At 41.2% G+C, this 14,793-nt stretch overlaps 1 protein-coding gene and 1 long non-coding RNA gene across 2 annotated transcripts; both read right to left on the bottom strand.

Moving 5' to 3' along the window:
- Positions 1–230: 230 nt before the first annotated feature.
- On the bottom strand, positions 231–1,645 carry LOC116724612 (uncharacterized). Its single transcript, XR_004340161.1, has 3 exons — positions 1,551–1,645; positions 1,351–1,434; positions 231–857 (listed from the first exon to the last, which is right to left on the bottom strand). It is a non-coding gene; the product is annotated as an uncharacterized LOC116724612 (long non-coding RNA).
- A 3,328-nt stretch (positions 1,646–4,973) lies between these two features.
- Positions 4,974–12,311, bottom strand: LOC116724516 (zinc finger protein basonuclin-2-like). The gene is made up of 8 exons (XM_032570268.1): positions 10,195–12,311; positions 9,593–9,628; positions 9,397–9,499; positions 8,186–8,355; positions 8,044–8,109; positions 7,081–7,422; positions 6,489–7,005; positions 4,974–5,651 (listed from the first exon to the last, which is right to left on the bottom strand). The coding sequence occupies exons 2-8, from the start codon at positions 9,617–9,619 to the stop codon at positions 5,152–5,154; spliced, it is 1,725 nt and encodes a 574-aa protein (XP_032426159.1). The 5' UTR covers positions 9,620–9,628; positions 10,195–12,311; the 3' UTR covers positions 4,974–5,151.
- Between the last annotated feature and the right edge of the window lie 2,482 nt (positions 12,312–14,793).

Raw genomic sequence — 14,793 nt, 5'->3', positions numbered from 1 at the left:
ATGTTTGATTAATAATCATCATTGCACACTTTAATATTTTAGTGATTAGAAATCAAAAGTGCTGATCTTTATGTCGCCGCCGCACATCAGATGTCCAACATGAAAACCAAACAAGAAACAACAACAATCCATCCAAAGACTGAAGAAAAACTACAAAAGGCCGAAAGCAGAATGGGAAAAAAAATCATTTATTTGACCTCAAATGGCTTTTATTCTGTCTAAGTTTAGAAGAATTAAAACAAATGACCAGTTAAAGCTTGTATGTAATACAAATTGTAGCCACAAGAGGGGGAAGTGCTCCAGTTTAACATTTGTAAGAGTTAAAACTCTGCTTTAACTTTCTGAATTGAAAACTCAACTTGATAATAATTTTATAGATGTTAAAAACTGACATCAACCTACAAACGTCATGTTGGAGTTTCTGTAAATTTCAGCTTCAGAAGAAGAAAAACGGCTCAGTAACAGCCACCAATCCCTGCTAAACTTTTACTGATCATTGAGACTAGAAATGAAATCAAATTCCTCCTGATTGTAGAGCTGACTGAAACATTGAAGCTCACTGTGAACCACTGCAGCCTCATTCTGCTCTCTGTTTTCCTCTGTGCATTATGGGATGTTTCACATCTACAATGTGTTGAGCTCAGACAAGGTGAGAATCAAAAAGCTTCTTTCATTGAAGACCAACTATAAACTCTGATTAGTTTAGTGTTTCACTCACTTCCCTTCACCACATTTGATTAAACCAAAGAAACGCTCAGCAGTAGAACCGCTATGTGTCAGAGATTTCCTCATAACACCCGGGTCTGGATCAGAACCGGTCCACAGACTGGATCTTCATGGAGTTTGAGGTCCTTCACCTGAAAAGACAACAGGAGCAAAGTTTGAACCAGACTTCACAAACTGCTGTGGTTCAACTGGACATCAGCTTTACAAGATGATGAAAAGTTTTTCCCCTCGTATTTTAATAACTCAAACATTATGTGCAAAACTCAGGAAATCTTCCTTTAAAAAGCTCAACACCAACATTTTGTCACAAAAACAAACCCTGTAAAAAGTTCAAGCTTGGTCTCTCTTCCCATCCATCAGGAACTTTGTCCATTTCTATTTCTGTCTCCATTGATGTGACGACTATCAGAGTTTGAGGTTTTCATTTTCATGATCCTGCAACCGTGTCTAAAGATCCAGCGGTGTTACCGTAAACTAGACGACTAGTTACGACCCCTAGTGGAGAGTTCAAGCTACTGATCCACTGACCCCATCTGAGATAATCACTAAAGGATTAATGGGAAGGAACAATTATAAATGTGAATAATAATAATAATAATATGTCAGAATAACAGACAGTCTTACCTAGGCAGTCCAAGCCATGCTGATGAAGGCAGCAGCTCCAGACTGGGACCGGACAGATCTGCGTCTCCGAGTTCCACCACACGTCTAGAAGTGAAGGACAGACAAGTCTGCATTTCAATGACTGTCAAAGCTGAACTTTGTCTCTCATAGTGTGTTAGCGTCAAACATCCTGAGGTGAGTGAGATTCAGAGAAGCTGCACCTTGACGCAGGTGTTCTCCTGTTTGATGCAAACAGCTGGAGGCTGTGTGTGTTCTTCTGTGGTTTAGTTTGACCTTCCTAAGAAACGCACCCTGGAAAGTTTCCTGACATGGCAACAATCAATCAGCCAAATCAAATGTTATTTGTAGAGCACCTTTCAGCAACAAGGCATTTCAAAGAACGTTACATCATAAAAACATAAAAATATAAAGTCAACAGCTTTACATTTTGCACATCAGATTATTGATCAATGTTTCATGATTATGTTTTCAAATCAGCTCTAACCAGCTGAGGTTTTAGTCTGGATTTAAAGGAACTCAGTGTTTCAGCTGTTCTGCAGTTTTCTGGTGGTTTGTTCCAGATTTGTGGTGCACAGAAGCTCAGAGAATCAAAGTCAAAGTTTCTGATTCTGTAAAGCTCTCAGGGTAACTTTACACCACAAATTTTACTCAAGTTAGAGAAGCAATAGTTCAACATATTTTTACTCAAGTAAAAGTAAAAAGTTTCTGTCCAGGAAACGACTCAATTAAGAGCAGAAAAGCATTTGGTAAAAAGTAACTGATCAAAACATGAATCATATTTTAACAATTCATCATCAGATGCACCAAAATGCAAATTTATGTGGAGATTTTGGACCAAATTGAAAAACCTTTTTTTTTTGTAACATAGCTACAATTTGGGGAAGTAAAATTTCTCCAAATCAATTTCTGTCAACATAAAGTTTATGAAACTTTAACAATGTTTTTCTGAAAGTTTCCTCCATCTGGAGAATTTATGGTTAAAAGCTTGTTGTGGTGGTGATTTTGCAAATAGATGGTAATAATCTTCGGTTGTTTTTCTACGTGGCTCTGTTGCTGTGAATGTTTCCTCTTTCCCCCTCAGAGAATTTGGTTTTCTGTGAGAAATGTCTCCATGGATGAGCAGAAGAGCGTCCAGCGGGTCTTACCCTCTACAGGAGGATGATGAAGGTGATGATGAAGGTGGCTCTCTGGTGACCGGAGCTGCTGGGCCGATTTGGCGTCTCCGTCCTACCTGGAGACGAGGAGGTGACGGTGATGATTGGCCAAACACCTGGGACAGGTATTTGCCCCGGGCTCATTCTGTTCAGTTATTTGTACTGATGGTAAGACAGAAACACCTGCAAAGGAATGTCACTGAACCAGGAAACTGAGCACAGCTGCAGCCATGTATTAAAACACCAGATGCTAATAACTCAGTGATTTCTCACAACATGACATTTGTTTTGGGCTTCAACTGTTTTTCCACCTTTCCTTCATGAAACCAGAGGACATTTACAGAGGATTGTCCAGTAATGGGTTATAAAACCAGTGAATCCTAAATGGCATCATTGCCTCAAATTTACACCACAGATATGAGGAAGATGAGCTGAAGAACGAAGACAATAATAATAATAATAATAATTACACCTGGTAATTAACAGGTGGAGCTCCAAGGAACAGCAGATGTGACTCACAGTTTGTTGTTTGGTAACATTTCAAACTGATGCTGAACTAAAATGACCTCAGTATGTTTTATAATGTCACTTCAGTTTCTCAGTTATTAGCTCAAATGTTTCTTCTGCCCCAGTTTAGAATCCAGTCTCTACCAGGAACGGACTGGCATACGGGGCTAACTGGGGCCTTCCCAGTGGCCCCTCCGTTGGTGGTTTTTTAAGTGGCTCTGTTGCTGTGAATGTTTCCTCTTTGCCCCTCAGAGAATTTGGTTTTCCACCTAATTTTTCACTGCATTCGGCATCTTTATTCGACTCTAGAATAAAAAGTACAACAACTTCATACCTGGACTAGATCATTCTGGTCTAATAGCAGAATATTTAAAACCATGTTTTAAACATGAAGTTTCACAAATCATCTTTGTGATTTGTGAAACTTTTATCTGATTTGTGAAACTTCAATAATGGTTGATTTTACCACTTGTTTTTATCTTAGTCATAGTATAACTGCTCCAATTCCAAAACTACCACACATAGACTCTTCAAACCTAAATTAAATTATTTTCAACTAATAGCAGAATATTTAGAACCATGTTTGGGGTTAGTTAAACTTTTATCTGATTTGTGAAACTTCAATAAAAAGCCATTCTTACCTTTTTTTGCATCTAGCTCGTATTACAGTAGATCTGCTCTAATTCCAGAACTACATCTGTTCTGAAGGCCATGTTGTAGTTCCTAGGTTCGCCACCAGGTGGCGTGGCAGTTTGTGGGTAGTATTTCTTTTTCACACCAAAACATTGTGTGAGATCCGTGCAGGTCAGCGCACGTGATGTTTGAGGGTTTTGTGATTTCGCTCAAGTGTTTTTCCATATGAATGTTAGGTTGCAGTGTATTTATGTTTGAGCGGCATTATATGTATATTTTAGTACTTTGAACATTTTCTGTTGTTAGATTTCTTTTAGAATAAGCGAAGGCTAGGCTAAGCTAATTTCTATTCTAAAATGGTAAACCATATTATGTTTAGTTGCTTTCTTTTACTTTATTTAACTTTAATAGTAATGAAACAGACAAATAATATGATTATAATATGTTTGTAAATGAGTATCTGCGTTCGTAGTGGATTGTAATTTGTATTTATTCATTTTCTTTGTAGAACCACACACACACTGACACACTTCAATCCACACACATCCGGCCTGAGAACCAGCTGTAACCTGCTGATTAAAGAGTCAAACCATCGCCTGGCTTCATTCTTGGCTCGGGGTCATCTGGGCATCTAATCGGTGCACATTCACCATTTTCATTCCGAACCCCAGACGTGTAAACAACATAACAACTCCAACACCTGGACTCTTCAAACCTGGACTAGATTATTCTGCTCTAATAACAGAATATTTAAATCCATGTTTGGGATTTGTGAAAACTTTTATGTGGTTTGTGAAACTTCACTAAAGCTTAGATTACTATTCACACTTGTTCCATGCAGTTTTCTTCAAATTCAATTCTAATTCAAAACCACTTTTTTAATCCAAATGGGAAATTAAATGTTGGTGTAACTCATTAATTCTTCAGAGTTCAAAGGGCAATGCCGCCCTGCCGGGCCTGGTGCGGCTCCAGCTCCTCATGCAGGGCCGGCCCAACGTTGTATGGGGCCTGAGGCAGAATCTGCTGTAGGGGCCCCTCTTCCTACTAAGAACATCAGCATCACTAACAGCGTTTAAATATAGATTTGGTGAAATCTGGGAGACGGAGCAGCTTAATTGGTCGAGCTAAAACAACAATCACTGATAATTAGGTTTTATTTGCTGATGCATTTGTGAACAAACTCACAGAATCAGATGGTAGCCATGGTAACAACAATAAAGTATAAAGATTTATTCTATGCTCTTTCACTTCTCATTAAATCCTAAATTTAAAACTTAGTATTAAGTTAGCAGTTGGTGTTTTTTTTGTTGAAAGGTTTATAAAATGAGCTTCAGGTGTGATATATGAAGTTTATCATTGAATAATTACAGGTAAACAGCCAGTGGACACAAAGTACGACATATTTGTAAACGTGCAAAAATGTGTGAATTCAGAATCATTTCAAAGCTGCAACAAACTGAAGCTCCTGCTCCGTTTTTTATTAATGTAAACAATATTTCAGAGTCTTTCAGCTCTCGCCTTCATGTTTGCTGTTTTGAGTCGTCTCTCTTTCTATTTTCAGTGGCATGCTCGACTTCCTTGGTTTCTTCTTCTGCGGTAAGGACTGATTCCCCTGCCACCACTGCTGACCAGTCTGCAGGTTGGTAAGTGAAGACGGGGAGCCCCCTGAGGGCCAGATGCCCCCTGAGGGTGGAGCTGGAGGGATGAGAGGCGGAGCGGGGGAGGCGGCTTCCTGAGGCGGGCTGTGAGAGGAATCATGGTTCCTGCTTCCCTGTGTTTCCTGTTTCTCTTGGTGTCTCTGCGTTGGAGCGTGAACGCCGCTCTGTCCACTCAGCGTGTTTCGGTACGGCTGAGACTCTCTGCTGCCGGCCGTGTGCAGCCGCGGGTTCGGGTTGGCGCTGTGCCGGTTGCGGCTGCGCAGGGAGCTGAACACCATGGCGCAGCCCAGAACGGTGCAGCGGTGTTTGATCTTCAGGTGGACGGCGTTGTAGTGGATCTTCAGGGTTCCTGTCCAAACACGGCAAATGAAACGCTGTTAGCATCGACCATTTTATTTAGCTTAGCACAACATCAGGACGTTTCATTTAGTTTGGCCTGTTCTGCTAAATATTCACAGAACTTTTGTTTTTTTACATATTTGTTAAAACTGTTACCATCTTGTGACAGTTTGATATGAGACAAATAGTCTGAGAAAAAAAATGTAACTCTCTGCTGTCAATCATCCTACTTTTGGCGCTTCACATCCTTCACCCCTCTATCTATGCTATGCTGCAGCTAGCACAGTCTGTCGTGAATGCTATACTAACTAGTTAGCATAGACACTGATGGTAAGTCATCACATTTAGTAGCGAGTACATATGTCTGATTGACAGCACTAAGCCCCGCCTCCTGGCTCTGATTGGTTGTTTTTTTGCCTTTCTTCAGACACAGTAGCAGCTCAGGGAGGTGAAAGAGTTCGAAGTTCACAGATTATCTGTCTCATAACAAACTGTCACAACCTTCTGACACTTTTAACAAATATGTAAAAAATATATTTTTCTAAAAGCAGCTTTAAACATCGTTGCTCAACCAATAACCAATAACTTAAGAGAGTTCTTTAAATGTTTATCACAGAATCAACAGGGATTTTTTACCTTTTATACATTTTTTAATTGTTCTGTTAAATAATCTTGTGGTCATTTTAAAGATTTCATGTTGAGTTTTTGGATGTTACCAGTGAAACTCTTTCATACATTATTTCTATCAATGTGCATCATAAATGAAGCTGACCTTAACTTTGACCTCATTTTGTCTGTTGTTTTTGAGTCTTTTCCCAGTTTTCAGCTTCAGCTCATGTTTGCTCACCTTTGTCATAGAAGCTTTTCCCACAGACACCACAGCTGACCCTGCCCTTCCGACCCCCAGCGGCCAGGAGGGAAGGGAAGGAGCAAAGGGAAGACGGGAGAGGATGGAGGGACGAACACGGCGACGTAACAGGGAGGAGAGGGGAAGAAAAGGAGCGAAGAGGTCTTAGGAAAGAGGAGGAGAAGGAGGGAAGCGTTGGAGGAGGTTGGAGGCGAGAGGAGGAAGAGGAGGGGAGTGGAGAACACACCAGGGAGGAAGGAGGAAGTGAGAAGTTGAAGGAAGAGGAAGAAAGGAATCTCTTCTGGAGGAAAACCCGGTCCTGGTGGAGGATGGGGTTCTGTTGCCACGGTGACGGATTTGACTTGTCCGGGTCGGTTTTTATGGCCAAGGCCGGTTCTGATCTCTGCCGTTCAGAGTCGTCGTCTTCCTCACATCGATGTCTGTCGTGTTTCTGAACCAGTTTGTTCTTCCTGAAATCCTGCAGGACGTTTTGCAGCTCAGTGGAAGGAAATGTTTCCTGCAGAAAGAAGTGGAGCTAAATTTAAAATGTTCTCTGGATCATGAAACTACATGAAGGAACACGAATCGTCACCTTTGCTGAACGGTAGATGCCTGATTGTGGAAAATGGAAAGGCAGGAGCACTGACTGTCCTGCTGGGCCGTTTCCTGAGGCGGCGTTGCTCTCCGCCAGCCGGCCGTCTCTCAGAGAACCGAGTCTCAAACCGGACGCTCCGTTATTCGAACCCGACTGGATGTTTTTCACCGGAGCGTTTGGCTGCTGGTCAGGCGGGATCTCTTCACCCTCCAGGTGCTGCAGGATCATCACCTCCACTATGGGCCGAGTCTCTCCGAAGCGCAGGAACTGTCTGAGGAGCAGCAGCTGCTCCCGGGGCGTGGCCGCATCCCAGCGCTCCAACACGCCCCCATCAGGACGCTGCAGGAACAACAGCTCAGATTCAACTCTGGAAATGAAACCTGTCACTTTAAATGACGGACTTGATCTCATAAAGCCTGGATCAGTCGATCCTTTGAGGATCTGGACAGAGAAATGATGTTTTACAATCAAGTTGTGAATAAAGTATACTGCTTAAATTGCTTTATTTACACAATTAGACTATATTTATTTTGGCATCTAGAAGTGGGATCCTGACTGGCTGAAGCTCAGACAATGATTTAGATTTTATTTTTAATTATATAACAGTAAGATACAGTATGTCTCACCTTACACTTTACCTGCACAAATATAAGCACAACACAAAATAAAAAAGTCAGATTTCTGAGCTGTAAATTATTGTTGATCTGAAACATAATATCTGACTGGTTTGCCTTATTTATAAAAAATAAAATTAAGAAAAAATACCCTGACAGAGGATCCTAAATGTTGATGTTTTTATTATTTTATGGGATGTGGGTCGTTGGTTCTTCAGAAACTGGTTTCATTTAGTTTACAAAGCGGATCAAGAAACGTTTCTGGACGTTTTAAATAACTTGTCTGATAAAAAGTGAGAACTTTGTGTCCATTTTCAGAAGATTTAACTGGACTAGTTGGGTTTACCTGCAGCATGTATCCTCGGACGTAATCACCCAAACTCCAGCCCAGACTGTTCAGAATCTGACCCACCTGAGAGGCAAAACAAACCGATAAAACCCGGCCAGCACCGACCCACAGCAGCTGACCCGTGGAAACGGTGGCGGACCTGCTCTGGAGGCAGGACGCTGTAGAGTCGGTCCAGTAAGATCTTCAGCTGGACGGGAACGGCCTGAGCTCCGAACAGAACCAGGGAGCTCAGGTCAAACACCGGCCCCGGCAGGGCCACCTCCACCGGGCCGGAGCCGGACGCCGGCCGGGCCTGGACCTTCTCCAGAGCTGAGAGGAGAAATGAATCAAAGTGAGTCAAAGATCTGGAGATCGTCTGAGGGAAGGTGGAGGACTGGAGCAGATCCACAGCAGGCGTCGATGATAAACCTGACAACACCTGATCCGTGTTCGCATGACCGCAGATGTTTCGTCCAGATGTTCCTGCCGACACGATGACAGCAACACCTGACTCCACGTCACCTCAGAGTCTGGAGCAGCTGCAGGCTGAGCCGTCACTGCTGGGACTTTGGTTAACGAAGGACAAGTCCGATCACAAACTGACGAAACAGAACCGCCACTGAACCCCACTGAACATCCAGAATGTTCTGCTCAGGTTTCAGGGGCGTCAAAAACACATCCAGGAAATTTTCTCTCTTCTGTCACTGTGATCCTTCACACCGTTACTGACATGCTGAGTGTTCCTGCATTAAATTTATCCAGTTCATTAGTTTCTCAAAGTTATAGAGTAAAAAAATATTTCCAAGATACTTCAGACTCCAATAAAATATGCCAATCATAACTGTAGAGGCAGAAATGCTTTTAGAAACAAGACGAATAAACTCCATTAATCTGTTTTTATTGTATGTATTTATATTGATACTTTATATTTTTAGTTATTTATTATTATTGGAGCCTCGCAACAAAATGTCGCTCAGTATGTTTATTTTAAATGTGCAGCTGAATAACAATAAAATCATCGACAGAACAGAGCAATCCACAACGGTCTAATTAAAGTTCTCCAATAAAAGAATCTACAAGTTTTATGTCTATAATCCACCATAATCTGCCTCTGAAAACCTTCAGATGAGAATATTTATCACAGTTTTCATCATAACTTCCATCATCTTGTTTTTAAAGCATTCTGGGTAAATATTGCAGAAACTTTTAAAGCAAACACATAAAATCAGCAGGAAATAAAAACTGAACAAATGAATTCAACCAAAAAGTCCAAGATTTTGAACAAACATTTAGTTTGTTAGTTGGACTGGATGACGTTGTTCCTTGTTGCATTACGAGGTGAGATGATTAATAAAGTTAGCGTGTTTTTACCGTGCTCCACCCAGCCGTGTCCACAGTGATCACATGACCTGAGTTTGACCTTTCCGGGTTTAAAACAGGCGCAGCTGCAGGACGACGCGCCGCACCTGACGGACTGACGGACACACGGATCAGGTTCCTGTCCTTCGATGTTAAACAGTGAACTTCAGCGTTACTTTCAGTAAAAGGTATTTTGTGCAGCGTTTACCTCCTGAGCATTTGGAGTCATCCTCATACCTTCATCCTGCAAAATGAAATATAACCCATCAAACCTCAGCAGTGATGAAATTCACCTTTCAGCTGGAAAACATGTCAGAAAACTAGAAAATGAAACATAAATGTGGATTAAATAGTGAAGTTTTCTAACATCTACAAGCCCCGATTCAGGATAATACGAGGCAAATGTGTTTAACCTAAAACTAAAAGATTTAAACTAAAGTAACATGAAAGTAAAAGTTCTATAAAATGTGACTAAAATCAATTAACAATTCAAAATAATAACATTTCTTTTGTTTCTGTAAATTTACTTTCACTATAAAACAAATCTAGATGATCACTGTAACATTTTTATTTATTTTTTGATTCGTTTTACTATAAAATGTGAAAATGAAAAAAAATCCAACTTTCATTTTTAAATTACTTAAATTCCTTTTTAATCTCATATTTCTTCATGCAGGACAAAAATTCAGTTAATTTAGAAATAAATGTAGAAAATGTTCTACAAACTGTTAAAATAATAAAATTCTGCATTATTCAAAGTAAAACTGTTAAATTTTAAGGTTTTAAAAATATTTTTTAGAAACTTCTTACCTTTTCTGTGCTGATGAAAGAAGAGCTGCTTGCTTCTAATTCTTGCTAAATAAAATATTTTTTCTAATTTTCTTCCAGTTCTTCTTTCGCTTCGTGATCAATCTGCAGTTTTTTAACGTCTCTTCTTTTCTCCTCCTCTTCCTCTCCACATCGTCGCTCCCTCCTCTTCCTCCGCTCCATCTCTGGTCGTTTCTTCCTCATCTGAGCTTTGTACATGTTCTGCTTTTTATTTTGCTTCCACTCCTCCCTGCAGCCGAACACGATTGGACAAAGACGAAAACATAATTGGACTTGTTTATTTATGTTTTTCCTTTGATTTGACTGCAGATGAAAATATTGATTCACATTCAGGCATAAAAAGATGAAATAACTGAATAAGAAGCTCCAGATTTCAGATCAACAGAAAAAGTTGATTTATTTGAGATGAAAAGTCAGAAGAAAATCGAAATCCTTGTTTTAAATGCGTAGCTGAGATGTGGGATGTTATTAGATATTATTTAAACCCAGATATGAAGGTGGAACACGGATCATGTTGTGATGTGAAATGACGACTCAGCGTCTGATCGGATCAGATGAAAACATCTGGATTAGAAACGTTACAGTCGTCACTACTGGTTTTAGAAAATCACAATTTTTCATGTTTTTAATGAAAATTATGCAGCTTAATGTCTATTTGCACTCTGAGGTGAAAACACAGCACAAATAAGTGATTGTAGTTTAAAAACAAATAATGGGATCAATTTGTGATAAAACAGACGAACGCAGAACAGAAAGTTTTCTGCATGTCGGCTGCAGAGCTTTGTGGGTCGCTCTTCACGGTGCAGCAGCTCCGTTGGGTTTTTAACCTGATCTTGTTCTTTATCCGGAGTTCTGGCTCAGCTTTGGGTCATTATGCCGTAAACTTCTGGCTTTAACGTCTATAAAAAATCAGGTTTTGGAATATTTGGTAAAACTTTCACTATGTTGCGAAGGTTTGCTATGAGACGTAATCTGTGAAAACATCGATCTTTCTTCCCGGAGCGGTAGTTGCCAGCTGAAGAAATGCTCCAAAACCAACCAATCAGAACCAGGAGGAGGGTTTCAGCGCTGTCAATCATCCTTGTGTACTCACTACTAAATGTGCTAATGGTGGAGAAACAACTCATCATTACAGGAAAATCATTAAAGCACCATCATCGGTGGTTTTGCTAACTAGCCTAGCATTCACAGCAGGATCTACTGATGGGAAAAATCTGGCAGCGCCATACGAGATGGTGACTGACAGCGCTAAGACCCGCCTCCACGCTCTGATTGGTTGTTTCTAGTTAGCGCTGGGAGAAGACAGAGGACTCAGATTATCTCATAAACTGTCACAACCTGATGACAGTTTCATCAAATATGTTTTCACTCAAAGTTTCATATTTAAGCTTTAACTGTAAACACTTCTATCCATCTAAAGTCTGGTGAAAAACTTGTTACATACAAACAAAAGTTTGGAAACTTAAACAGTATCAGTGTGAATACTTTATAGAAACTGTCTGTTCCAGACGTGGAGGTGGAAGAATCATGAACCAGGAGTTTCCTACTAAAAACAGGATTTTCTGCTCCTGGAGGAAACAGTTTGTGTGAAATCTACCGAACGTTGTTTGAACCTGCTGTCCTCAGAACAGAGACTTTGGTGCTGAAATGAGATGAAATGACCTGGAAAAGTTCTGGTAAACACTCAGACAGAGACAGAGGCGTTGTTGGACAGCATCCTGTCCTCCGGGAGCGGGGAGACCTCCTTCCTGTTTTGATGTAGCGCTAATTAGAATATCAGACGATCGCGTCCCGTTAGCCAGAAATCACCGCCGCTCGCTGACACAGTTCAGGATCAGAGCGTCTCTGAGGGTCGGGCTTCAAACGCAGCGCCGGGATCACCTGATGGGGCGGGACGGAGCGCCTGGTCCTGCTTTACAGGAGATGGTCTTTCTGTAAACTTATTAGATTTTCTTAAAGGAACCAGAGAAAACAACACAGATTTAATCCCCTTTTAAAGTCCGGTTACAGTTTTCCTGCTTTAGGTCAGTTTACTCTCATCCTGACCCATTTCTCCTGACAGAACCGGAGAATCTGGGTCAGGTGTGGAACAAACTTCCTGTCACAGCAAAACAGACTTTGATGTTCTTAAAGGGGCAGTATTATATAAAATCAACGTTCTTGATTTTCACATCATGTTATAAAAAAAACATGCCTGTAGTGTTGCTTTGATCCTTTCATGCATGTTTAAGAAATTCTTTAATCTCCATGGCCAACCATTCGTCAGTGCAAAATGCCTGGGTGGGCCTAGCCCCGCCTACAAGACGCAGCTCCTCCTCTGAGCTGCAGTTTCCAAGTTTATGAGTTTCTGACTCAAAGCGAAGCCTCCAGATAGAAAAACAATCAGTCTGAGGGCCACAAATGGTCCCCGGCCACACTTTATACACTCCTGCTCTAATTAAGTATTTTTATTTTTTTTATTTTAAAAATAATCCTTCTCTCTTAATTCATAGTTTGAGATTTCCTGAGTCTGCTGGGTTTTAATTTGCGTATAAAAACTAAACTCTCGTCTCAGTCCACACGGGGACATGTGTGTCTCACACGGGGACATGTGTGTCGCCTCCCTGTCCGTCACTTTTATCATTTGTCGGCTCAAACGACAGCTTCAGCGGCGCCTGAGCTTAATTTTACATGACTACAAACACTCCGAGTGTTTCCGTGGCTCTTAGACTCGGCGTGCGTCCTCTCTTCCCGTCCTCCCAGTCCCCTGTCCCGCCCCGCCATATCTGTGCCACTGACGGAGCTGCAGGCTGCCTCTTTGTAGCGACGCCAACTTGGCTCCGATTCAGTCACTGCGGTGGGAAAAGTGTGTGTTTAAAGACGAGGTGTGTGTGCTGTCACAGGTACAACTGGAGCAGCAGGCAGGGAGGAATCTGAGATGGAAAATAAAGTTTTTGAAGTAATAATAAAAAACCCCAGGGCGGACGATCATCAGGGAGATCCAAAACTAAAACAGGACGCTGGCACCTCTGAGTTATTCCTTTTGTTCTCGGCTTTGTTTTGGCGCTCCAGATTTAATTTGACTCTTTTATTAATGACCAAGAAGTTTGAACGTGGAAATCGAGGGAAGCTGAAAAGAAAACTCTTCTCGACTTTTAATCCTGTTAGCGTTTAACAGAGGATTAAAGACTGTCATCCTCACCGCTGCTGCAGTTCTAAAGAATAATTTTCACATTAAACATCACTTCATGCAGGAAAGGAACAAAAATTGCAGGACAGCTGATTTTTTACACGGGACGCTGAAACTATCTTGTAAATTATACTAAATAAGTTAATTATTTAGTAAAAAGGCTCAAATCCATTAAACTTTAACTCAAAATGTGAAATAATCCAACCTTTAATCTGTGAACAGAGCTCTGGTTATTTCTATCAAACTATTCATTCAGCAATTTTATTTTGTATTTTCACTGTAAGCCTCCAAAAAATGACGTGACAGTATGACGTGTTCATGCAAATTTTGAAGTATTGCCATAGAAAAAGTTGATGGGAAAATTTGAAAAAAATTCCCCCAATTTTGCAAAAAAAAATGTTTTTACGCTCAAAAGATGGAAACATTTTCTGAAGAAGTTCTGATGAAGCAAATGCTCCGCCCACTGGTTGGTTTGGTGCCTTACCAGAGGCAAGAAACATGGAAAAAGGTCAAAGTTCAAACCTGCAGCTTACAGAGTATTAGGGGCAGAACTAAGAACACAACAAAAATAAATTTACAGGAATAAACTCATCTGAGAATAAAGTCGTAATGTTTTGACAATAGTCAGTTTTAGAATAAAGTCAATAAAACAAGAATAAAGATGCAACAATATGAGAATAAAGTTGTAATATTTATGACTTTTTTCTCATATTTTTCTCTCATTTTCTCAGTGTGACCCTAACACTCCGTCTACCAGCTTGGAGAGTTTTTGTCACAAAACCAAAAACTTTGAGCAGAATCAGGATTTGAGTCCAAATAAACTGAAATGTTTCCCAGATGTTTCTGTGTTGGTTTCAGACCTAAATCCTGTAGAAAACCTTAAAGCTGAGCAGAATAAACGTCGCCTTTCAGCGGCGACTCGAGTTAATTACGTCTGCTGAGGCTTAACGGAGGCCGGATGGAGGAGCAAAGGGCCGTTTCTGTAGGTGGAGGAGTGTCACTGCTGCTCCTTTCTCCTGTCAGTTTGGCGTTTCAGAGGAGGACGTGACCGGATGTTGATGTAAAATCTCTGCGTCTCCACATAAAGGCTGCGTGTTGCTGCAGGCAGCAGCAGGCGGAGCTGGAATGTGTCTTTTAGTGTCACCTGCGAGCCGCAGCGCCGCTTTGTTTCAGGATTATCCCTCGGCAGGATCCAGGCTCCAACAGAGGAGGCTGCTGCTCATCACGAATTAAAAGCTAATCTGCTGCTGCAGCGGGCGGCTTGATGGGAGTGAATGCTTCCTGCTGAACCAGCAAATCTTCTCCGGGGAAAGAAGAAAACAGCAGGCGTCCCTGAGGGACTCCAAGGAACGACAGGAGAGTCAACAGCTCAGAGGGCAAGCGGCGCCCGCAGGCGCAGAGCTGGAGAGGAA

The sequence above is a fragment of the Xiphophorus hellerii genome, chromosome 8, assembly GCF_003331165.1.
Source record: "Xiphophorus hellerii strain 12219 chromosome 8, Xiphophorus_hellerii-4.1, whole genome shotgun sequence".
NCBI classification, from domain to species: Eukaryota; Metazoa; Chordata; class Actinopteri; order Cyprinodontiformes; family Poeciliidae; genus Xiphophorus; species Xiphophorus hellerii.
Note: the sequence above shows the minus strand (reverse complement) of the source record. Positions and strands in the feature narration are given on the sequence as shown.

What these genes read in the sequence shown, in the direction of transcription:
- LOC116724516 (XM_032570268.1), bottom strand. Translation starts at nt 9,619, where the DNA reads ATGAGGATGACTCCAAATGCTCAGGAG. An exon ending in GCGTCCTGCCTCCAGAGCAG is followed by an intron (nt 8,110 to 8,185) that starts GTCCGCCACCGT and finishes TTTGCCTCTCAG; the next exon opens with GTGGGTCAGATTCTGAACAG. An exon ending in TCCGAGGATACATGCTGCAG is followed by an intron (nt 7,423 to 8,043) that starts GTAAACCCAACT and finishes TTGTTCCTGCAG; the next exon opens with CGTCCTGATGGGGGCGTGTT.